The sequence below is a fragment of the Chaetodon auriga genome, chromosome 22 (assembly GCF_051107435.1).
Source record: "Chaetodon auriga isolate fChaAug3 chromosome 22, fChaAug3.hap1, whole genome shotgun sequence".
Classification (NCBI taxonomy): domain Eukaryota; kingdom Metazoa; phylum Chordata; class Actinopteri; order Chaetodontiformes; family Chaetodontidae; genus Chaetodon; species Chaetodon auriga.
The window spans coordinates 4,608,177-4,633,054 of NC_135095.1; the positions used below are offsets into that span (position 1 = coordinate 4,608,177).

At 43.2% G+C, this 24,878-nt stretch overlaps 1 protein-coding gene across 4 annotated transcripts; it reads right to left on the reverse strand.

Moving 5' to 3' along the window:
• nap1l1 (nucleosome assembly protein 1-like 1) lies at positions 1-24,379 on the reverse strand. 4 transcript variants are annotated; one of them, XM_076721956.1, is made up of 16 exons: positions 24,251-24,379; positions 18,628-18,666; positions 16,875-16,963; positions 14,629-14,731; positions 10,790-10,931; positions 9,462-9,554; positions 8,931-9,059; positions 8,636-8,707; positions 8,404-8,543; positions 7,789-7,934; positions 7,656-7,675; positions 6,302-6,424; positions 5,999-6,031; positions 5,827-5,877; positions 4,461-4,497; positions 1-1,933 (listed from the first exon to the last, which is right to left on the reverse strand). In XM_076721956.1, exons 2-15 carry the CDS (start codon positions 18,642-18,644, stop codon positions 4,492-4,494), a joined length of 1,164 nt encoding a protein of 387 aa, XP_076578071.1. In that variant the 5' UTR covers positions 18,645-18,666; positions 24,251-24,379; the 3' UTR covers positions 1-1,933; positions 4,461-4,491. The 4 variants fall into 4 exon arrangements, with proteins under 4 accessions (XP_076578071.1, XP_076578072.1, XP_076578070.1 ...); XM_076721957.1 differs by having other exon boundaries at positions 9,474-9,554; positions 24,251-24,362; XM_076721955.1 differs by lacking the exon at positions 4,461-4,497 and having other exon boundaries at positions 9,474-9,554; positions 24,251-24,362.
• Between the last annotated feature and the right edge of the window lie 499 nt (positions 24,380-24,878).

Here is a 24,878-nt window from a genome sequence, read left to right on the forward strand (position 1 = left end):
CATGTTTAACCAATTTATTCATGAACATACACGAACAGTTATTGAGTACATTAGTATTTTGTAGCATAGCATTTTGCCTTGACAACAGCTGCTCAGAAGGACCCTACAGAAACCCTTTCACGTCCTTTTCCAATGAACATGATCTGAATACTCCCTGCAGAATTAGAAGTACCCTGGCTCTCCACAGTGGACACGATGCTGTCCAACACAACCAACACTTGGCTGTTTTCACAACTTAAAAAGGCATTAAAAACGGACAGCGAGGGAGGCAGGCTACGGTTTCTTTGCGGTCCCCCTCCTGGCTTTAAAGTATTGCTCTGACATGCTTCTCTGTGGCCTTCTGGGTAACAAAGGAAGGAGTTTAGGGGCAGGGAGGGTGGTGGGTCATTAGCCAACACAATGGCCTTATCACACTTCCCCTCTTTCTTTCACAGTGCTAAAAATGAACCAAAACCTCAGGGGCTGTCCTGAGGTCCACGTGAGTCACCTGACCAGTCACGCATTGACGACACGGGAGGTAAATGTCAGACTGATGAGGGAGGAGGGGGTTTTGGTGAACCTGACATGGCGACAAGACACCTCAACACCAGGTTTGGCCTTTCCATGTCATTCACTGTGCTACATCTGCCCAACCCTGTTCCTACAGTGTCTCTGAACAGGCCAAGTGTGCCTCCCCTAGTGGAAAAAAAAAAAAAAAAAGTCAAAATCAGATAGCACAAGTTGAACCCTCCACAGAGTGAGGTTACAGCACCGGCCTCCGTGGCCGATGAGGCAGGGGGGCGCCAAACAAAGTGCTGCTCACAAGGAATACTCAGACAGCTAACCGATGACAGGACGCCACTGGTACACCACACGCTAATACAAAGTGCTATTGAACAGACGACAGCCACGCCACTGCGAGCCTACGGGGAGCCTGAAGCACTGGGTTATTGGGGCTGGGGGGGCTGGGGGGGCTGGGGGGGGGCGAACTGGCCATCCTGCAAACTGCCTCATCCCCTTCCACATCTAAAGAATCCTCTGGAATGTTAAAGAGACTCGACCAGGCTGTACCAAGCCATGGGAGCGACCCATTACGTGACGAAGAGGTTGAAACAAACTTCATTTTTATTCAATTTAGACGAAGTCCGCCCAGTTAAAGAGAAGCGGACTCCTTTTGAGAAGAGGTTCGCCGACGGTGCCAGCCAGTCTGCTTACTGGAATGTATCAAGAGTGGAAAGTAGTTGAGCACAAGTGGCGCAGGAAGTGGCCAAAAACACCAACTCCGGATCCCATGCTCAGCAAGATTAGATAAACTGGAGTAGACACCGGGCTGCACGTCCTCCCTCACTAGAGCTGGCAATGCTACAGTGCTTTTACAAGTGCTAAAGGCCCCACTAAGAGTAAAAAAAGATTCACCTGGGACAACCAGAACTGACCAACCTGGAACTTTGGTAGGAGGAAGAGGAAGGAAGAACGGGGCGGGGATTATAAATTGACGTCGCCGCGATGCAGTCTAAACCACAGCTGTTGTCTAAGAGCAAATACAACAAAAGACTTCACAAGAACCCAAACTAGTCTTAGCAGTGAAGAAACAAGATCATGCTTTTTGAGGGAGATTTTTTTTTCCTGTATTCTATCTATTGTACAGAGAAGGAGGAAGAGGGAAAAAAACAGGTCTAGTAAAATACTATGTATATTGAGCCACACAGCTCCCAGTATATTACCATGAGTTTTTGTAACAAAAATCTTGAAACTTTTTTTTTTCTTCTTCAAATTCTCTACCAAGAAAAATACAAAACATTATAAGGCGGTAAGTAACTATTTTTTTTAAGTCTTTTATTATTTTGTTTTTTATTTTTTATTTTGAGAAGCCGTTACAGTGCAGTTGATCCTCAAAAGGCAGCCGGGCCAGGCTTCACTGCTGCTTGCACTCAGCTGGGGGGGCTGCATCCTTCTGTAAGAAAATCACAGGGGTGGGGCTGTTAAGACACACACACACAAAAAACACTCCTCTCCACACAAACTCACACGCGCACACACACACACGCTGAGCCATTTCAAGTCCTAAAGCATTCAACAAGCTTTGAAACGCTCAAAAACACCTCAAACGTTTATCATCTCCTGACTGCTTTGACACAAACAATAATCACAGATATGAACGTGGACAACATGACACACTGAGATCAGACACACTATGACAACTATGGTTCGTCGTTGCAGCCTTTAGGAATGCAATGATTGCCAACAGGGTTTTGGATCGTCACATGACAGTGTTATCCGCCATGGTGCAAAGATTCTGGAGGTGTTTTTAAAACACTTTCAGCCTTTTCTTGTATATCAAAGTATCAAGAAACAGAAAAGACTCGGATGTAGAAGGTCAGGTGACCTGACAAGGTCCTGGGTTGGATTTAAACCGGGACATCATACTGGCGCTCCTGGTGTAACCAGCTTAAAATGAGTGTTAATGAATAGTGAGAGAATAGCTTGACATTTTGGGAAATAAATGCGCTTTCAAGCAGAGTTAGATCAGAAGTTCAATATCGTATCCATATCAGTCTGTTGAATATGAAGCTGGAGCCAGGACAAAGTTAGCTTAGCATAAAGACTGGAAACAGCTAACAGCCTGGCTCTGTCCAAGGCGGACAAACTCACTGAAATCTGTACAATGACCACGTAACCACCAGTACAACCACAGACTGCTGGCCCTGTGACACTATGCTGAGTGGCTGTTAGCTCCAGCTTCTCATTTAGCAAAGAGACATGCGTGTGCTACTGAGCTCCTTATCTTGGATGAAAGCACATTTGAAAAATGTCAAACTCTTCCTTTAGCTAGTTAAATTAATGCTTTGGACATGTCCTCCCCTCCATGTTGAGTGATGTGGATAAACCAATATTTCACTGCCCTTAAAGTGTTGGACGTCTACACTGACACCTCTGCTGGGGACGAGCAACTGTGCGTGTCAACATGCAAAGGGTCCTGTTAGCAAAGAACTCTTTTGGCCATGTCCACCATTGTACAAGACCAAGTCATGTCAACAAAGGAGACAACGGTGCACTCTGTCTTCACAAGGAAAAAACTGTTTTCCCTGTCAACAAACAACAATAATAATATAAACTCTGTTGACAGTTTCAACATTTGAATGTACGATAAGCTAGATCAGCTGACAGCCAGTGTATTGGTTGGGCTTTTCAATATAAATAAGCACAAACCAGACATAACAAATAGAGCCCTCGGACACATAAGCTACATAATCTCCATTGGTTAATGATTCAAATGTTTGGTATTTCTTGTAGTTTGTAGAGGACTTAATGTTGGGCTAGAAATGAGTAAATGGAATTAAAATAGCTGATCATCTGCCAAAGGTGCTTTATCTGGTCTTACTGCTACAGGATAATGAATGAAAACACTTCAAACAGAACCTATGGCCATTGTGCTCAAATCAATCAGCTGTCAAAACCAAAGGCAACATTTGAGTAAATAAGGGATGAGAAGTGCACAGAAAGATAATTAAGACCCCATCGTTCTTAGGGTAGGGCGTCCTTCCAGCAGACATTAGACACTTCTGGAGGTGATGGCACGCTGCAGCTGTTCAGGCTGCTCTCCATGGCCTGATGCCATACTGACTGAACAGTTTAAGGTCATTTTCGCTATTGTGCCATGTATTTGACTGCAGCTGAACTCTGTGCAGGACAAGATTTTACATACTATGCTGTATTTTTTTTAAACTATAATGTAACATCTGTGTAAGGATTTTTTGTTGTTTATCTGCTGCAGGCAAGTTTGTAACGAAAAAAACAAAACAAATAGGTCGTTCTTGATGACAATGATGGCACCCTCGGGGAGATAAAACACTTTTTTTTGGCATGTCTTGTATTTTGGTGATGTGCCAACTGCTGGTTAGGCCCTATTTGAAACACAAACAGCCCACCACGGCCATAATCCCTGTATTAAAAGCAGCTCTATAGAGAAATGGCAGCTGAACAGAACCAATGTGAACAGGAAGGAGGATTAAAACCATGGACGAATGGACCAATGATGTTTAAATGGGTGTTAAAAACAAACATCCATAAACAAAGCACAGTATTTATGGCAGACAAATCCTCATCCTGACAAAAACTCAAAACTAGCCTATGTTTGTGGACGGGACGAGTTCAACATGGTGGAGGAAAAAAAAAAAAAGGGAGGGCTGGACTGGCTTCAACATACAGAAATAATACAGGTGCAAATGCAGAACTCACTATGGGTTAAACTTTAAAAGAAAAAACCAACAACAAACCAGGGGGTTAGTAACTAGGGAGGGTGCAGCACGGCGGCAGAGCAGGAGAGTGCTTATGCGGGGGGTGGGGCGGGGGGGTGCACAGAGATGGATGGAGGATGGAAAAAGAGGAAGACAAGGAAAGCAAAAACCAAAACTGAGAGGGCGGGGGTGATGGGCGGGGGTGTGATGGTAGTAAGCTGACAATTCACAAGCTGTACCTACCAGGATAGGGTTATTTTTCTACTGTCACCACTTAAACCTAGTGAGGAAAAATTTAAAGAGTAGCTGACAAAAGATGCCAAAGTGACCGGAGATGAAGAAACATTAATGAATAGGAATAAATAATAATAAAAAAGGAAAACTAGCAGAATACAGAATGTCAAAGACAATTTTGTTTAGCAAAGAAGCAAAAGGTCGTGCTTGTTTACATCGTGTGCTGTCAAACTTACAAGCTGCTCCAGTCTAGTAGTAAAAAAAAAAAAAAAAAAAAAAGCCCCTGAACTCAGGTCAACCCAATCAAGGAACACTTAAAAGCCCTAAACCAGCGTTCGTGCACCGTGAAAATTTCCTGATGGACACTAACTGTGCAGCTACGAACACTGCAGACGCCAGTGTGGCAACACTTTTAATATATTATGTATCGAGAGACTTTCATTTGTCTTATTGTTGCCTGCAATCCTTTTGAGCTCGCGCAGCTTTTCTTTTGTACACTCTGTTTATTCAGAGTTTTTCAGCTACATTACCTCCATCAGGAAGGTAGTGAAGCGGAAAATATCAGTGAATAAACAGCCTACAGGAGAGGACCTGTTATTTAGCTGTCTCAGTGGAATTGCGATAAACCTCTGCACATTACCGTGTGTGCTTTGATTCAAACTATATATGTTTTATTACGCTTTTATCAGGCCGTGGTTTTTCTACGTAAATAATGCATTTCAATACGGCCAGAATATCAGCAGCTACCATTAAACTGAATATTTTACTGGCGTCCTCATCCTTCGGTTTAAGGCCTACTGGATCTGCGTGTTTCTTGAGGTTAAAGGTTTTAGTAGTAACATGCAACAGTCAGACTTCACTCGCTGGTGGAAAGTAATCCTGAAAATACCGGTTCAAAATCTGGTTAAGGTAACGGTAAGAAGAGGGAAAAATATCGACTAGGAGCGTTGGAAGCCAAATCAAGATCACAACAACAACAACAAAAAAAAAAGCTGAAGCAAACCAAAAGCTGGTGTAAAATGAGATGCATTTGACAGTATGTATTCTGTATGTTGACATCTGACAAGTCAATTTAGGACAGCCGTTCTCGACCTGCCGCTCAGGAAACCCAAAGGGCACGGGGAAGGTGCGACACGTCTGTCACTGTGGCGACATTAAAATTCACTCGTGACCTGGAGAAGCCTCAGATCACTGCAGCTATCAATGGCCTCCAGTCAGAGCTGCTTTACTTTTTGGAGAGAGCATCCTGAGCCAACAAAGTTGAGAACAGCTGAGTAAGGTCTTTCTCAGGACACCAGAGCTCTTTAGAGAGGGAAGGGCTGTGTGTGTATGTGTGTGTGTGTGTGTGTGTGTGTGTTGGGAGGGGTGATCTCACCTTGGGATCATAGTCGGGGTCGTTCTCCTCATCAGCCTCCTCCTCACCCTCCTGAACACACATCACAGAGCAACTTCAGACGCCTGAGTCTCCTCAGTGTCAGTCACAGCACTCAAACCGTGCATCTCTTGTATGCTGTGGTCAATCAACTGTGGCCGGAACACAGTCTTACCTCATCATCCGCCTCCTCTCCCTCTTCATCATACTGTAAAAACACAAACATGAGGATTAGAGTGGAGCTTAAACACTTTCAGACTACCAAAGAATCCTCCATTAGAACAGTTGACAATTATCTTAATTACTGTGAAGCCGAATGATTACACAGTAACAAATAATGTCTTTTCGAGCCCATTACTACAACGTTCCTTACAAGAGCTGAAAAAAAAGAGCGTGTTCATTCCAGTATGGCCTAGTTTACAACAAGTTCAGCCAAGCTACACAAGCTGGCGGACTGAGCTCGGGTGCCAGCACTCACGTCGTCGTCGTCGTCCTCTATGGCCTCTCCTGTGAAGTAGAGCACAGCTCGAGGTACGATGCGCTCACGGATGAAGTGGCCAATTTCAAAGTCTGCAGCCAGCACCGCCTCCGAGTCTTCATCCTGAGGACAAATCACACTTTCTTTGTTTTGTTTTGTTTTTTTATTGTCCCTTACAACAGCCCTAGGTGAGGTTTATATAGAAAGCAGCTCAGACTGTAGAGTTATGTTCCAACTGGATTTTTCAATTTAGATCCCAGTCTAGTTTGTCAAACGCCCACGTTTGTTCAGCCCAGGCTCAAATAAATCAAATCTTGAATCTTCTCCATCGCTGCAATAGCACAGAGTGAAGCAGAAAATGTTCATTTAGCTAAATTAGCAGTGTACCTTGCGATACTGCATTATTTTGCTTCTTAAATCTGAAGTTGTTTATGGCTTGTCTGGCTTACAGCTGTTGAAAGATAAACAGATTCAATAAGGAATTTGAAAAACCTTTGATTTAATAAGCACATCTGGTACTGACCCCAACCCCCGCTGTGCTGGAACCAGAGCAGGCCGACATGATTCAGCACTTTCATGCAACGAATACTGGAAACGAGCATGGAGTGTTGGAGGGTGCTGCTAAATTGACATGGATTTCATTTTTTCTTTTTCCTGAAGCATTGTGTTTTGACTGATGACTGAGTTTTGTCTATATTCCCATTTCAAAATACAAGAAAAACACCTATGAACACACTGGCCTTTAAAGGAATAATGCTGGTATTAGTCAGCCTTTGTCTTAATCGTCACAAAACCCTGAAGAGACAGAGCTAACAATGTGTTGATCCATCTCTCCATTTTGCCCTCCCTCGCCGACGTTTGGCACTCAGCCCCAAGCCCACTGCTTCCTCCTGAAGATGGAAATCTTTGAGAGCTGCTCACATAAATGAAGGTTCTTTGTGTAAAGCGCTTGTTATTTTCTAAAAGAGCTGACCACCGTAGCTTTTAAACAAACACTTCTTCAAACAGGACCAAAGGGTGCATTTTGCTGAGGACTATTTTCAGATTGAGTCAGTATACATGTCACCCAGTATATCAATGTGGCTTATTCGCATGTTTTTTAACGCCATGGGGCTCGACTGCACAGAGAAGTAAGATTTATCAGACTTTGTGTCAACAAAAAAATAATTGTTAGTTTGCTTTTCTTTCATGGGATTTGCTGACAACACATATATCATCACCACAAAATGAGTTAAGTGAAACTGCATAGCCTGAGCATTGTTTTAAGCTCAAGCTAATTATCCTGCATTGCTCTATGAACAATGATAAAACCTTGAAATGCTTGCACACGTGTGGAGGAAGTACAAGGACTTACCAACTCTCCATTTTCTGGAACTGTAAATAAATGGAGACAGTTCAAGTTAGTTTAACCACACAACTCGAACAGACACAAAGACGGTGCAGGTGTGACCCCGGTATGTTTAATATTTGTGCTGCGTCATCCTTACCCTCTGGTGGGGTGAAGAAGTTGAAGAAGGAGTCGTTGGGGACCGTTTTGGTGACTGTCCTCACTGTGCCGCGGCCCTTGTGCTTCTGTTTCTTCTTGATTGTTTTCAACGTGACGTTCTTGCCCTTCGTCCAGTCAATCGTGCAGCTGTGGTGAAACACGAGGAGGAGGAGGAGGAGGAGGAGGCAGCAGCGGGAGAGAGCAAGGTCAGTATCCAACATTTTAAATGTCAAGTCTAAATGACATCTTGGGTTTATTTTCGGAATCTAGCCGGTGAGGTCTTTGATATCAACTGAGAAATGACTCAGAGGGAAAAAAAAGTCAGAGATAATAGAGATGCAGACAGAAATGGTTGGCAAAGGTCACTGATGGCTGCTGAGGGGGTGTTTTATTAAGTAACAGGCCAGGAGTCACAATGAGGCTGACATTATAAACAGTATGGAGAACTTCAGACGGTACAGCTTCAAATAAACAACGACAACCCTGAAGGTGCTCATCTTTTGAGACCGCTAACACCTCTGCAATGCAAATTATTATGAAAAGCAATTCTCTTCATGACTTGGACAACTGAATTCCCAACATAAAGCCTGAACAAAAAACTGGCATTTGTACTCACCCCGTGCAGCCCATGATCTCTGGTCCGTCGAAGGAGAAGGGGTCAGTCTCATCGGGCTCTGACCTCATCTTGTAGGTTTTCGTCAACACTGTGTTTGTGAAGAAGTCGTTGGCCTCAAAGTGGAACTCTAACGTGAAGCTCTGGGGAAGACCAAACGAGACCCTGGCAGTTACCGACAGGTTCGAGTTAACGGACCGGTTTCAGCCATTTAATATGAGTCGGGTTCACTCACCATGGGCTGTCCTGGATCTGAGAATTTGACTTTAATATCTTGTAAATGTTTAAGGATGGGTTCATCGTGTTCCTGGGGAGAGAAAGCACCAGAGCATTTAGAGGATCATCCAGCAGGAATTTCTCTTTTAACTATTAGAAGCGTAACCGATTTCATCATAATCCACTCTGCAAACACGTGCATTACGCAACTTGGCCAGCAGGTGGAAGCACACCCTGATTTTTCACTGCTGGAAGCAAATACTGTCTGTGACCCATTTTCACTGCCTCCCCAGCAGCCGTCTGGATGAACCTACCTGCAGCATGTCACTGAGCAAGTCCACGTTTTTGAAAACCGTTAACCAGAACTCGGGGATGCCTTTGGGGTCTTCCTTCTCCTCGTCCTTCTTCTCCTCCTCTAACTTGGCCTTCTCCTTCATCTCTTCCTGGTTCAGGGAGACATTTTCTCTTCAAAATGACGCTTGCCCAACCACTTTTCTTCTCACATATCAAACCATGATGCAAAGAGCTCTTTACCACCGACACCCACAAAGACAGCACTCAGCCATGGGGACATGACAAAGAAAAAGAATAGAGCAGGAGAAGTAGCTCCTTTCAGTGCTAAAAAAACTGCAATATATCACACTGATTTCAACTGTTCTCTTGCAAATCACCGAAATCAGTGACAGTTATGTTATTAGTTGCATGCAGTGTTGCCTTTTTGGGAAGTGAAGCTTATTCTGTTATGGATGAGACCATTAGCATGCATTAAACGTGAAACGGGAAGGGAAAAAGAGAAGAAGTGTTCAGTCAGACAGGAAGCATGCAGGTGTATACGTCACCTGTACCTGCTTACTTACTGTCAGCTCTTCCTCCTCATCTGCCTTCCATTCACATTCTTCATCTGTAGGCTCATATGCTGCTTTCACTATGTCACTTCTCTGCACAGGACAGGAGAAAAAGATTCAAGTTAAAGTTACATTGGTACCAGAGGTCCTCCAAGCAAGGTATACTCTACCTATATCATGTCAGGACTGCCGAGTCATGCCTCTAAACGCAGTATAATAATCTGACCCTAACCAAAGGTGCCATTCCAGTGCGACTACAACTGTCAGGTTCGACATGAAGTCAAAGACTCATCTTCAGACCGCTGGCCATGCATTTGGAAAATGTTGTGTTGGTTTGTGCTCTTTTAACGGGCCCTGCGGTTGAGACACTGTATTTAAATGCAGTGGATCTCACCTTTACACGGTTTGTGATGAGATAAAATGTCAAATATCTGAGTTCAACTGCAGACAATGTGAAAAAGCATAAATATGACCATTGGTTCATTTTATCTACAAGCGTCTCCTCGACCACAAACTGTGAAAGACGCTATATTGGCAAAGGAACCTCTCTGTAGCTGACAGCTGATTCAACTGTGGAGCCAACGTAATATATGTTGACGTCAAGTTGAGCTGAAATGTTGATTGATTAACCAATTAGTTAATCAGCAAAATTTACCTGCAATACCCTAATTGTCGATAACGTTGGTTGGTCAAAAGAAGCAATGTGAACCGAGCATTTTTCAACATGTCCTGGTATTTTACAGACGATCCACAGTTACAGCTCTAAATTCAAGCGTAAAAAATAAAACGCTACTGCCACTATAGGAGCGTTTATGTTTACAGCCATCTCCTTTACAGAGATGACCCGAACCATCCCTTTTATATCTGAGCTCTAAACTGGATCAGTGGAAGTGCCTGAGCTGCTTCCAAATCCTGACGTTGCTTCAAAGATAGGGTGTGTGAGAGTGTGTGTGCGTTGTTTGGCCTGATATACAGCAGTGCAAATCGGCATAAACATGGCGGCCCGCTCAAGGCAGCAGATGAGGGAGAATGTGTTTACCACAGGTTATGTGTTTGACAACATGTGAGATAACTGCTTGTTGTTTTGTCCATTTACACATTATAACCAACAATCGAAGGTTCAGGATACTTTTAATGGAATTGTGATGACAGCAGTTTGTGCTTTGCAGACACCCAGATAGCTTTACTGCACTTAGAACATGTGTACTAAAGTAACACATACAATATTTTAGCTAAATAGAAACATGCTTGGTGCTCAAAGTCATCATAGCTGCAGAAATAGTACAAATACTGAAGGTCACAATACAGAAACTGTGTAAATGACGTACTTTGTCGAAGAGGGGCTGGTAGAGGGCTGCGTACTTTCTCTCCAGTTCATGTACTTCTTCGTAGAACTTTGCCTCAATGTGGGCACATTTGACCTGCAGGTTCTTGAGGGCATTTACGCGTCTCTTCACAACCTTTGGTAAACTGTGGGATGACACACATGAACAGAAAAGATGTGAGAACAAGCCAGAGAAAATCCTAGCATCAAGGTCAGGTTTTCACTCAAATGTGACTAATCTAGACAGTCCAATGCAGTCAAAGCACACTCCATATCGAATGAAAACAGCTGGAGTCTGTTAGTGCAACCCTTTATACAATCCATAGGTTTGGTGTATTAATCATGTATGATTTGCTCTCATGCTTCTGAATTCAAAAACACAGGAGAAAATGTGCTTAATGGGGAGCAAATGGTACCAGAGGACCCCGCCTCAGAAGTTAAGCTGCTGAGAGCTTTAGAGCAGAGCAACACACTGCTGAGCAGCACTGTCCCCAGAGGATCTCCAGTAAGTCAGGGTGGCCTTCCAGTAAACAAACTGAAACCATGCCAGGAACTAGTTTTATTGAGATTTGCTTCATTTAACAGAGTGAACAAAGGATGTCTTACTTGCACACAGATTTATTGGTCTGAGCTTGAGGAAATTCATGGCCTGGTACTGTAGTGGATGATGCAGAGAGTTCTTCAAGATTAGAAGATTTAGAAAAAATATTGTGAGGACATTTTCTAAATTCTCTTGTAAGTGATACACTGAGGCCTAAACAAAAAAAAGACCTCAGAGTGAAACCTTCCACATAGACAACATCCAGGCCAAAACTAAGACCTCAGAGGTTTTATATCTCCGCTCTGATTTCTAATGCCCTACAGCAACCTGAGACCAGAATGTAGGTTGGTAGGTCCTACAGAGATCATACACTTGTACCCACTTTGTAGAGCTTAGAGATTTCATTATTAAGATTCTTTTTATTCCTTTCAGCTGCTGTTTTGAATGTTTTAATGGTTTAAAGTTCTCTTATCTTGCTCTTACTACAAATTGAATGTTTTCTTCTTATCAAAACATCCTTGCAAAATGAAGTGAAGGACTAATACAGCCTGTATAAATACAGGCTGAATGAATTAATATCTTTTTTATTGATGCTATTAGTGTTGTTGGCAGGATAGCATTGAGTTTTAAAACGGAACATTTTGACATGTGAAATGACTAAAATAGCCACGCTGCTCCAAAAGTTTCAACAACCATTCATTTTGCATAGATATTAATGAAATCCAATTTCTTTGTCTGGGGCCTCAGACAGCCCTGCTGGGGCTGAAGCCTTGAACATCAATCGACTTATTTTTGAGCAGCAATTATGACATGATAGTGGTCACCAGGCTCTGGGAACTGTCGTGAGGCTGCACTTACTCAAGTTCCTCTGCAGTGTGGTAAATTAGACCGCCTGCACTATCCTGGCAAGGGAATGCGTGTCTGGTCCCAAGTGCTGGGATGTTGTAACTGTTGAGTTTGTTGGTGACTGCCAAACACTTGACAAGTTGATCAAAGAGCTGCTTGCTGATGGTTTTGCTGAGAAGAGGAGCAGTGGGTGGCACAGCCCCGCGGCACAGACACACGACTACATTCACACGGCATGTCAGAGACGACTATCACTGACTGTACCTCTGTTTGTAGGTTATTTTAATCATTTAGTCGTCGATCTGGTGCATCCCGTCAAACCGTGAGTAATAGAAATGTGATACCTATAAAACCCATTCACCCCTCTCTCACTTCTTCATCGCAGTGGGTGGAATTGGGATTTTTTGACAAAGACAAAATACACTGACCCCAATGCACAACCATAACACACAAAACAACTGATTGCCAGAGTTTTCATCCACTCAGGTAAGTATTTTGTACAGGTGCAATAGGCTGAATCTATGTCTCATCAGAATAGCTGCATTCATATTTCTCCAAGCCGTCTTGGCATTAACGGCTCCTCTCCCTCTGCACAGACGACTGCACCTCAGGAGACCTGTCTATTAAAACTCTGAAGTCTGCAGGCAACAGAACGGTCATCTGCCTCATCTGTGACGATGACGAGTCTGTATACAGACAGGAGGCTGAACAACTGGTCCTCTGCTGCAGTTCGAACAAACTGGAGCTGAGTATGCTCAAAACGGTGGAGATGACAGTGGACTTCAGAAGAACACCACCCCCCTTACCAGACTTAACAACACAGTGTCTGCTGTGGAAACCTTCAAGTTTCTGGAACCCACAATAGGGCTGAGCAATCTGTTGACATTTTCCAACCAGCCCCCGTCAGCCCAACAACAGACAATTGCCGACATATTCTTGCAGGTTTGTGTGCAGCGAACAAGTCTTTCACTGAAATAACATGAGTTTAACTGCGTAATTAAATAATCGTAAAACACACCTCGTTCAAACTAAATAAAAACAAAATAAAACTCACCCAAACCGTCTTGGTTAGTTTTTCCACTGTTCTGCCACCGACTCTGGTTTGGTTGAAATAAATCCTTAATTCACAGAGCCAGCTGAGAAAATATTCTGGCCTATTCTAGACTATTTTTCCAAGCTGCCTCTCTATGGCCTCATTGTGCTACTGGGTTAACTTGCTGAACAGAGTCTGTCAGGAAAAAAACAAACAAAAACACGATCAGCAATGGACTAGGCCATTTGCCAATATATTCGTCAATTCGCCCGACCCTAATCCACAATCTCCTGGGACATAAAGTGGCTGTCCAACATCGACTCCACCATCAGAAAAGCTCGGCAGAGGCTGCACTTCCTGTACCAGCTCATGAAGTTCAACCTGCCTCAGGAGCTGATGCAGTTCTATACCGCAATAATCCCTTAGTCGGTTCTCTGCATATCCATCACTGTCTGGTTTGGATTGGCCACCAAACATGACGGGGACAGACTACAATGGACAGTCAGGACTGCAGAAAAATAATCCCATGTGGCAGCCTGCCCTCCGTTCAGTACTTATTCATGTTCAGAGTCAGGAAACAGACGCAACACATCACTGCAGACGCATCACCAGATCCTTTTTCATGTACTCAGGTCGCCTCTACTGACCTTTGTTTTCTGTCTGTCAACTGAGCCAATCAAAATGAAGCTAAATGATTGCTGTACATTAAACAGGCCACTCACTCCTGTTAAGCTGCTCTATACAAAGTAAAGCCTGTGAAGCTGCGCCAATTTTTCTGCTATTGAGATGGTCAGTAATTGACCCAACGTGGGCTGAGACTTGACAATATTCTCATACAAGCGGCTCAGCAGTAGCACAATGAAGCCTCTCTGTAGCCTCCGCATGGACTCAGCCATTCAGCGACAGGTTGAATGTTGGCTCCTTTAATGCATCCTCACCTTTGGATTCAGTGGTTTTATCTTTTACTGGAATACTGCTGCGAAACATGAATATGACTGAACTTTGCTTGAACTTGATTTGCATAAAAGCACCGCTACTCAACAAGGCCCAGTCACCGCTTAGGAAAGTAATTAGCATGTAGTATGCTACTGGAGAAGCAAAAACACCCACCCACCATCCGAGTGCAAGTAAATGATTACAACCTATGACTGATAGCCCACAGCAACAGGACCCGACAGAGTGCTTAAAAAAAAAAAAACATCCACTGTGCAAGTTACTTACAAAGTTTGGGATTAAAAACAAACCCATTATCTTGATTTAATGTTTTACACTGAATCCAATATTACAGACAAATAACAAACAGGAGTGTTATGATGGAAAGAGGACTGAACACCTTACTCTGCTTTATGACAACTGCAGAGGGGAGCAAGCTGCAAAAATGTGTTCAAAGATTAACTTACTAAAAAATAAGATTACATCTCACCTCTCCATGTACCCCGACGGTGAACCGTTTAGACCATCCAGTCTCTCCTGCAACGCAGCCAGGATCTGTGGATTCTGCATCATCTGCACGGTCAGCTGACGAGCTGAGGGCACAAACACGCACATCAGTCAAAAGTGCAATATGAAGGCAGTTCAATCAATTAAGAGTACGAAAAAGTCTCTTGAGGACGGACCTGAACTTGGACGTTTGATTAAATTAATGCCTTGCTTAAATAAGCAAATTCATATTTTGGACAAGAATCACTGCTGAAGAACACAATTTTTATTTGCTTTAGTCGCAGTGTTTCCCCTACCCCTGTCTAGGTAACAACTAGAGATATGCATGCATTTGTTGCTTTGTAGGGAATCATGCACCACTGTCTTGTACGTCTGTACTACTTACTATGCAGCTTCCTGCCCAGAGCCTTTAGTCATCTCTCAGCTACATTTGAACATATTTGTTTCCTGCATATTTTAGGTTTTGTGTCATTCGAGGTAAATAAGGTAAACACTGATTGGGGTTACTAATGTTATATTGCCAGTGCTGCACAGACAAAAGAGGTGGCAGTCAGCAATAAAGGGTGCTCTCCCTTTGTGCAACCAGACAGGTGACAGATGGTACAATCGGAGTGTCCCGACACATTGCTTGCACCTATCAAAGCTCAGTCAGATCACTGCTGGCAGGTGAGAAGATTAAAGAGATTGGAAGTCACTTTTCCATGCTGGCACACCCTGGGCATTTTGCTTGTAATGTGTTACCAGCTAGCATAGAGCGGCTGTCCAAGTCTCCGCATCCACTCGAATAAATACACCTTTGCTTGTCTGAATTCACACAACACTAGCTTTTTGGCTGGATGCTGTGGTAGAAAATGCTCCTGTTAGTGGATACATCAATGAAGGTCAGCCGCCTCAGGGCCAGTTGCCTTTTTGAGGTGAAGTATGTGTGGCTCACCAAGCGTTGTCCCTGACTACCATGCACTTTCTGACTTTGATCAGTCCTGAAGTACTGCTCTATACAAGCCAGTTACGTCTCAACTTTTTGTCCCCTGTCGAGAGCCATTTTGAGATCTCAGACTGATGATGCTCATATAACAAGGCGTGTTAGGACCCTTTTCTTTCATCAAGTCACACAGCAGCAGTGCTCTGTAGATGCTCATGGAGTTTGGGATCACATCACTACAGACGCTCAATGAAAAACCTATTAGGCTCTTCACTGTAAATATAAGAGCAAGGATGTCAAATTTAAGTTACTGTTGCCTTTACTGCTGTTCACTCCGGCTCCTCCAGTGCCACGATCTCAATTTAGCATGTTACAAACACATGCTAGGTTATGTGTTTGATGCCAGCGTTGGTGCACCCACCCAGTTCCACCCATACACATATGCAACAATTCTTCCATTAGTTGTCAACTATTAGATTATTGAAAATCGACAAATCAGTTATTTTTAAGAACAAAGAAAAGATTAAAATTCCCCGATTCCAGCTTCTTGAGGATGAGGGCTGCTCTATAATTTACACTGTAGTGGCAGCAGACATTGTTTCAACCTTTTGTTTTTTAAGTGGCTCACTTCCACGAATCTTATGGTCTGTGCTCCGACTTTGTGGGTCCCTCCAAGTTTGTTACTGTTGTCTCATGGCAGCCTTTATGAGGGTTGTTGTGACAGGTTTCTTAACAAGAGTTTGCACTGTATGTTAACGCTGGCAAGCTCTAAGTATATTAGTCATGCATTTAAAATCTCCCCTCAGCTTCCAGACCTCATGTAAGGCTTTCCTGAGAGTGTGGTCGATATGACAGATCAGTCGTAGGCAGTCAGAACGAGCCTTCTTTCAAGTGTGGCTTTTAGAAAGACCATTCAAACTTGCTATAAATAGACATGGTCCAACAGCATCTATATCTATCCACAGTGAACCGAGAGTAGGCTAATATCTGAAAAAAAAAAAAAAAAAAAAAACTGTCGGAATCATTTATTGAGCATCAAAGGATGCATAAACAGCATCAAGATCCCAAAATAAAACGGATTAGTGCCTCCCAGCTCTTCACGACAATTCAAAATCGTGTAAATAACTGTGCTCAGTTTAAATACCAGGCAGAGGGACAGAGTTCAGACTGTTACACTACTGAAATGACACTTTTATACAGCTGAATGATGAAAATCTTGTGCAAAAATCTTTTGATGTATATGACATTATCTCATACATCTAAACAATGTATTCAATAATGCAAAAAAAAAAATCACCGAGTCCTACCTTTGCTGTTTTCATCTTCTCCCGTCTCCTCCTCTTCCACTTCCTCCACATCCTCCATATCTGCCGGGTCCATCTCAGCCTGGTCTTTGCTGCTCAGGGAGACACAGAGGGGGAGGAAGTTAGAAGGGAAGGTCAGCCAAAACACAGACGCTTCAGACTGTTTGCATAGAATTAACACAAACCACCAAACTACTTCAGGCATGTTTTGGAGAAGCTGCTGCAACCAGCAGCCAAATATTAAACTCTTTTTAAATTCCAAAAACAACTGATTGGTGAAGCTGAAAAATTAAGAGTAGGACATTTGTTTAGTCTTAACCTGCCCAATTAAAAGCCACAAATACACACATGAATCTTCAAAGAATGAATGTGAGAACAGGGGTCGATCAGAGGATAAAACATCTGCCTCACATGACAACAAGCTAAAAACAAAAGACTAAAAACTAACTTCTTTCAAAATGGAGGCTTCACGGTTCTAAATGAGAACAGAGATGGAAACAGCCATGCTGCCCAAATCATGTGATCTTACGAGGCAGCTCGATCGCTACATCGCACTGCCCACCCTGAATACACAGCAGAGACACTCAAGCTGTTTTCTCATATGAACAGCATCAGGCCTGGACATTGTCCAGAAATGTCCTTTAACACATGCAGCACATCTGCCCATGTCAGACGCATTCTCACCTATTGGAAATACTCTGTATGGTTTAGGCGAGGGGTGGCACCAGGGTAGAGCAAGAGGAGGACTCATCCATAATGATGACGGTTTCTGCATCTATATCAATACTGCATGTATTTGGACATATCCGCCGTGTCAACGAAAGAGCGGAAAGCAACATACAGGCAAGCAGAAGAGAGTACTTGCTGTGTAGGAGGGTGGCAGTGCATACCCTGAATGATAGCGTGTAAATACAGCAGGGATCGCTCCTGTGGTAGAAACAGTGTCGCCGAATCCCCACCAACCCTAAATGAGACTGATCGATAGAGTGCTTGACCCTGAAAGTAAGGGATAGTTGCAGCCCTACTTGCTCATAGGGACATTTGATGGCAACTGAAGGGAGGAGGAATTTAAGTTCAGTCATATTCCCTGCTAGATAATAAACAATTCTCAGTCATTTAAACCATGGGATCCGTTGTAGCTCCAAAAACACTCCAGCAGTAATCACAACTGCAGGCTTTTTTTTTCTTTCCCCCCATGATGCTGTTCTAAGCACTGAAACATGACACCCTACTTTAAGATGCAGCGCAGGAGAGCTCAATACTAAACACAACACAGCATCAGCAGCAAAGCCCATCATTCTCCTGTCAGTCTGCTGCACGAGGTGAAAATCAATGGCAAACAGTCGAGCAGTATGTGTGAGGAAGACAGCATCTGTCCATGTGTTGTGAGACAACCACTGGAGCATCACGCCTGCTGGAACGATGTTTACGTCCATCACTCAAATGTTGCGAGGCGTCTGGTCCGTGTGTCTAATGTGTCAGACTGTGATGATGCGACTTGAGCCTGGGCGTGGCATCCCAACCAGCCACCGGCCTTAGTAAACAACTGTGCCCATTAGGCCTCATTGAGGGTAAGCCTTCTGCACTGCCCTCTATAGGTTTAAACGTGCTGTATATCTAACCGCGCCCAAATCAGTGATGTCGTATATCTTCGCAGCCTACGTCAGGTACCAAGAGCAGCAGACCAAAAGAGGAGTCAGGTGGCAGGGAGGCACAGTGTTTGATACAGAGCAGCATTAGTGAAAGATATACTTACTTGTCGATGTCTGCCATCTTAGCTGAGTCTCAAGTGATGCTAAAAAGAGAGACAGGAGAGCAAATTAGTTTAGAAACATTGAAAGACAAAGGAATTTTGACAACATTCGACTGTCACCAGATCTAGGTCAAACAACACTTGCAAATAACTCATGACGCTAATTTTAAGCTGCTTAGAGTACTACAGGGGTGTACTACCATATATTATATGACAGTCAGATTTTTGTTAGCAGTTATTTGAGAGATTTCTACACATTTTGATCAAAATCTAATCCTGTCTTTGCTGTGTTTGTCCACCTCAGCCTGCTGATGTTGTAGTGCTACTCTCCTTTACAAACAGCCAGGCTCAACACTGAGAATCCTGCTGCAAAATGAGTGTGAAAAATTATTTGGTCACACCGGTTGAGTGACTCTGTTCTGACACCTGGGTTGGCAAAATACACAGATCTGCTAAGCTCCTGTGCCATTTATCATTATTAAAGCTCCGTGTACAAAACATTCGAGTAACAGCTTCATTTTTAGCTGCCGCTGACTTGTCACTTTCTCCAGTCACACTGACAAACGCACCGGTGGCAGGTCATATCAGCTGTCGCCAATTAATGTAATTCCGTGAATAACTTGATGGCCAAAATTGACAAAGGTTGACAGGTCGGTGTGCTCTCAACAAGCCGGTGTCTGTATTCGCCAAAGACTGTTTGTGGGAGAAAAACATCTGTAACATCAGTGTTTCTTTAGTGATATGTCTTCACTCTACCAGTTTGCATCATGCCAGCTGCACGTGTCACAATCTCCAGTTATACTTTTTTTGTTTGTGAAATGCTGGTACACACGTATAGATTAGGTTTCCTTCTCTAATCCAAATAATGTTTTCATGCATTCGGCTCACACAGACCTTCAGTCATTAAAAGCTACTACAACAGCTGCATCGTACTTTCCATGAATAGCCAACTGATTCCCAAAAAGGTTTCGGTGTGTGACAGTGAAAAGGCACCAGGAAAACTCCAGCCTCAGCAGAACAGAACAAATAATTTAAATGATTTCTATTACGTAACCCAGATTTTACATCAACGCTTTAAACTCTCCCACTTTTAAAATCAGCCCGAGCATTTTGATGGAAACGAAATCAAAACAAACTAAAGAAAAATCCTACCCCTGCAAAACTCTGCTGTTTGTGCACTGCCGCCATCAAAGAGGAAATGCATAAAAAATGCATATCAAAAGGAACCCTATGCAGCAGTCAACAACACTTCACTGTCAGCCTGCAACCAACGTAAGATCAAAGTAAAGCACAACGTGTTCTTGAAAAACAATAACAAAAATAGCAGCTGAAAAAAGATACTCGTGGAAATTGTCTCGACAAACTGTGCTGTTGATAGATATCTGTCGTATCAGCAAAACAGAAACATTCCCTCCCGAGTGTAGACCAAGTTTCCCCATAATGCAGTCAGGCTCAACTCCCATGCAAGGTCTCCCTAAAATTTGGGGATTTATGGAGAAGTATGACTAAACTAATGCCCCAAACTTGAAAAGGGTTGGTACAATAGAAAATTATGGTTCAGCACCATTGTTCCATTCTTTCCAGAAATCCCTGTGAGACCAGTAATTTCACAACAAGTAACCAATGAGTTGATCAACTGACAAAAGCATGCATCGATTCATGCTTTCCCTGCACCTGATTATGCACAAATGAGTGATGGACATGAATCCCTGATGATCATTTCGGCCAGGGAACGTTCTTGACGGGCAGGTTTTAGCTGTGACAAGCAGCTCTATAGCTTGTTCTGTCAGCTGGACGGTCCACAAAAATATACTCAACCTTTGGCCTAGCAGGCTGAAATTTGCCACGGAGGTCAAGAGTGTGTGTGTGTGTGTGTGTATACATACACATGCGTCATTGCAGGAATTGCAAACAACCCTACTTTTCTCAGTTGATCACGTTGTGAAATAAACCTCCTGTTTTCAGTGTACAAAGAGCATTTTTATTAAAGCCTAGATGTGGATAAGTCCGAACACATGCTTACAAAAGAAGTCCCTTTCTTGGTCCAGACAAGATCAACCTTGGCTGTGACTCACCCACCCAGAGCCTTCTTCCCTTTACAGAGATGGATTACCTGGCATTCTTTTCAGAGGGGTAGCTAAGGGAGACCTGCACAAGCAATTGGTGCCTATAAGAGAGTGAGGCAATAGATCACGACCTGGAAGTGACAAAGGTGTCAAAACACACAATCACTAAGGTGGTTGTAACTCAAACCCTGAGCCATGTGGTGCCGGTCTATACATGGGGGAGGCTTGTGCTTTTCATGTGTAACAGAGTCATATGTGCAGTTCACTTAAGGTGGTGGAAATTTTCTATACTGGTGTTGAACCTGAATGGACCCAAAGTCACTGAAGATAATTTGTTAGGTCAGCCTTAAATATCGGCAACCTCCATCAGCGGAACATCAGGCCACTACTGATCCACACTGGAGTGACAAAGCCCCAAATGTGTAATAGATTACGCACAGGCCTCAAAGCAAGTTCTGTATTATGTTGACTGGGTTATTCCTGCTCCGACAGTCTCTCGTTGCCTCACGATGCATGGAAATGACACTAGAAAAGGCGACACAGAAAAAAGACACTGGTCCATCCTGCCCCTCTCACATGCAGCACATTGTGCTGTACACATTCTCTGCTAGAAAATTAGAACAATACATTCAAAGACATTACCTTTGACTCTGAAAAATTCTAGACATTTTTCATTATTTGGTAAGATTTTGACAATCAATTTATTTTTTGGCCTTATGCTAATTATTAGATGTGGAAAATATTAATATCATCTTATTTCAATTGTATTGCCCCGTTCCAACCCAGAATCACACATTCTGTAAAGCATCAATCTGACACCTCTGGAGAGAACGGTCTATCAAAAACTACCTGCAGCAAATGTGAGGGAACCGCACTTTTCTTAAGACAGTGTTTATTACCTTGTTGTCTCTCATGTCCAAACGTCTGAACAGTTACATACACAATAGTGAAGCTGCTAATGGCTAAAAAATAGCTAAGGCTAATCACCAAACAACAACAAAAAGGCACATAAGAGTAGTAATGCCCTATGACATTAGTCTGTGTACTGTTACAGAAGTAGTTTGTGTACTATCATTATGAACATGTTGCTACCAAAAAACAGCCAGTATAATTTGCTCCTCTTCATTCTTATCCTACCTTTCAAAACAATGAGCCATGCCAACCACTATTTTACAGAGGACTTTACGCCTATTAAGGGCTCAGTGTCAGATTTAAATTGTAATGTATGTCTGCACTGGAACCATTTCAGTTGGTCAGCTGCAACCCCTAAAATGTTAATAGTGCATAAACTCGGCCCCAAGTCGGAAATTAGGTTCAAACTCGGCTACGGTTAAACTTACATAGAGCTAAAGCAACCCACTCCTGGTCTTTGACTGCCACCTCCCCACTGGCTTGTCATCCTGTCTAGTCATTACATGCATTCAGCCATCATCCCAGGGGTAAGTCAGTTCTGGGTCCCAATGCCCAGAACTTCAAACCTCTGGGGTCACACATGACCAGAAAATTAAGACACTGAGATGAAACCATTTTCATAGAGGGCTATTCAACCTGAAATCAAGAGAAGGCTGTTAAGTCATAAGAATTTTTTAAATGGGCATGACGGATACCCTTTTAGCAAAGCCATCATATCATATATATATCTATATATATAAATGCTGGCCTACATTCAGCTAATACAGCAAGATTATTTAACTACAGAGCTGATGTGGCAGTTCACTAAGCTCAGAGCAAACTCAAGTGGCAGATCAAATTGTTCCTTCCTCCATATGGGCATAACTGATGAAGAGAGCTGTCTATGTGTTGACTCTGATTTGTGGCTTTAATCATGTCAGTTTTCCCATACGGAGACACTTTAGGGCTTTCACTTTTTAGCCAACAATGGTCCAAATGAACAGGCACAAAAGAATTAATGCACATATGGCCCATATCACACTGCAATATCCAAGGTAAGATGATACACACAAACCCCTGCCATCTTGTATTCTCTAAAATGGCAAATTATTGATGGGGAAAGTACGGTAGAAAGCTCTTAGCAGCAGCAGACATTTTTCAAACATACTGTTGTTGTGCAAAATGTGCTGACAGGGAGTTTCAAGCTGAGGTCAATACTTGCTTTTTAATGGACAAAAGTAGTTGCAGGTAGACAATGGAATGTGCACAAACCGCTCAGCTGGAAGACGAGGACCCAGCATTTCAAAAGAAGACGCACTATGTCAGTAAAGAGTTATGAGTACATTTATGTCATGTGTCACTGTGCAGGTTTGTGGAATTTCTACACATGCTTCCATATTACAATGCAACACTTTCTCATTTCAACAATGAAGACCATCTGACAAACTATCTCATGATGAAAACATCCACATCTGACCAAATGATGAGTCATTATATGAGAAATGTCTAATATATTTGGCAAACAGTACAGCTCTGACAGGTCGTATTCAGTTTGGAATGGAAATACCAAGCATATGCAAATCAGACATTTCAATCGTCTCGGTCCTGTCACAGAAAGCCAAAAAACACTGAATAGCCGCTACAAATCTCATGTTTTCTCAGATCTAGATGTGAACATTAAATGTAACACTGGTTGAGCAGACTAACCAAACACAGACCTTCTACTTTCTCGGACAGGTTTTTTTTTTTTTCGCCTAATCCTGCCCAGTGACCACGTGTTGCATGCTCAAGTCTAGCAAACCATCAATGACTGACAAAAAAAAGCCCTGGGTGGGTGCTTGCTTGCTCACTCTGAAGCTACATTTTCAACTTCATTTGGCCGAAGCGAGCCAGCCAACCTGTTGAAACGACGTCAAACAACAAAGGTCCGCTCGCTTCCCTCACACACCAGCCAGGAGCTAGTAAACAGGCTAACTTTAGCCGGCCTGCCCGGTCTTGTCACTGCGCTGCCTCGATGTGTCTGGCTAGTTGAGCTAGCTCATGTGCTGCTAGCTTGATGCGCACTACTTGGGCTGAGCAAGTGGGAGGAACAGCTTCGACAGACACGGTGCCGTAGCTAGAAAATATGGGCCAGTTAGGAAGTGATGCCAACGCTCCTGAACCATGTTTAAACCAGCTTTCGCTGTGTAATTTTACCGGCTAACATCACCCACTTGACAAAACGCCGTGTGTTGTGTACCTTAAGTCCAGACTCGCACCCACAGTTCCCCACCCTGAGCATCATCCTCCAAAAAATAAGGTCAATTCCAAAAATACAAGATATAAGACACGTGTCAACAAATGTCGAAAAACGCCGACAATAACGGGAATTGTGCAACGTTGTGTCGTTTCTATCAATGCAACGATTGTCAAGACGATCCACGGGAAACGAGCATACATAATAATGGTTGTTTTATTATTTTTTTTAATCGCGTGTAACGTTAACACACATCATGGTGGAGCCAGTCTCAATGGCTGCTGCCGCTGTCTGACTTCACTAGCATTAGCAAAGAAAAGCCGTCTTTCTCTGCCGCTGTCCACATAAGCAGCGGAATTGTAATTTCACTTCTGAAACGACGCACAAGTTTAGGGCGTTGGCACCGGAGCCATTTCCAGGTCCCGTCCCTTACCTTCGCTTTCTGGCCGTAGGCTGGACTGGTAAAGCGGCTCTGCGCAGCGAAGAGGTCCCGGGGAAGAAAGAGACTCCGCTCCGATGGCGGTAAAAGGGGAGAGAGATCCCGCCGCCCGCGCTCATATACATCCGACGTCATCACGTAAACCGGCAGTCACCGTGGTAACGCTGTTCATGGGAGGGGCAGCGGCGAGGGTGCCCCTATAGGGGGGAGCAGGGGACGAGGGGCCATCATCACCACCATCATGTTCTTCTTCTCATCATGCTGATACTCCTCTTCATCACTTTTTCATACTTATCATTATAATCATCTTTCTCTTTCTCATTATTAACTTTCTTCATCATATTCATCATCATTCTCCTCACCATTTCATCATTAATCATCATCTTGTTCAGCATCATGATCATCTCACCATCATGGTGGTCTCATTAGCATCAGTAACAGCAGCTCTATCATCCTCATCATCTACCTGCTCCTCGAGCACAAGTGCAGTCATCTACATCTTCTTCATCATCACGATCATCACAATTATTGACCTTGGAAATACCAAGAAATACCAAAATACCAAATCTGACAGAAAATTTGTTGCCTGAGATCCACTGACTGGAAATTTTCTTCTTTTGGT

What these genes read in the sequence shown, in the direction of transcription:
- nap1l1 (XM_076721954.1), bottom strand. An exon ending in CTTCTTCACCCCACCAGAGG is followed by an intron (nt 7,676 to 7,788) that starts GTAAGGATGACG and finishes ATTTATTTACAG; the next exon opens with TTCCAGAAAATGGAGAGTTG. An exon ending in ACCCCGACTATGATCCCAAG is followed by an intron (nt 1,934 to 5,826) that starts GTGAGATCACCC and finishes ATTTTCTTACAG; the next exon opens with AAGGATGCAGCCCCCCCAGC.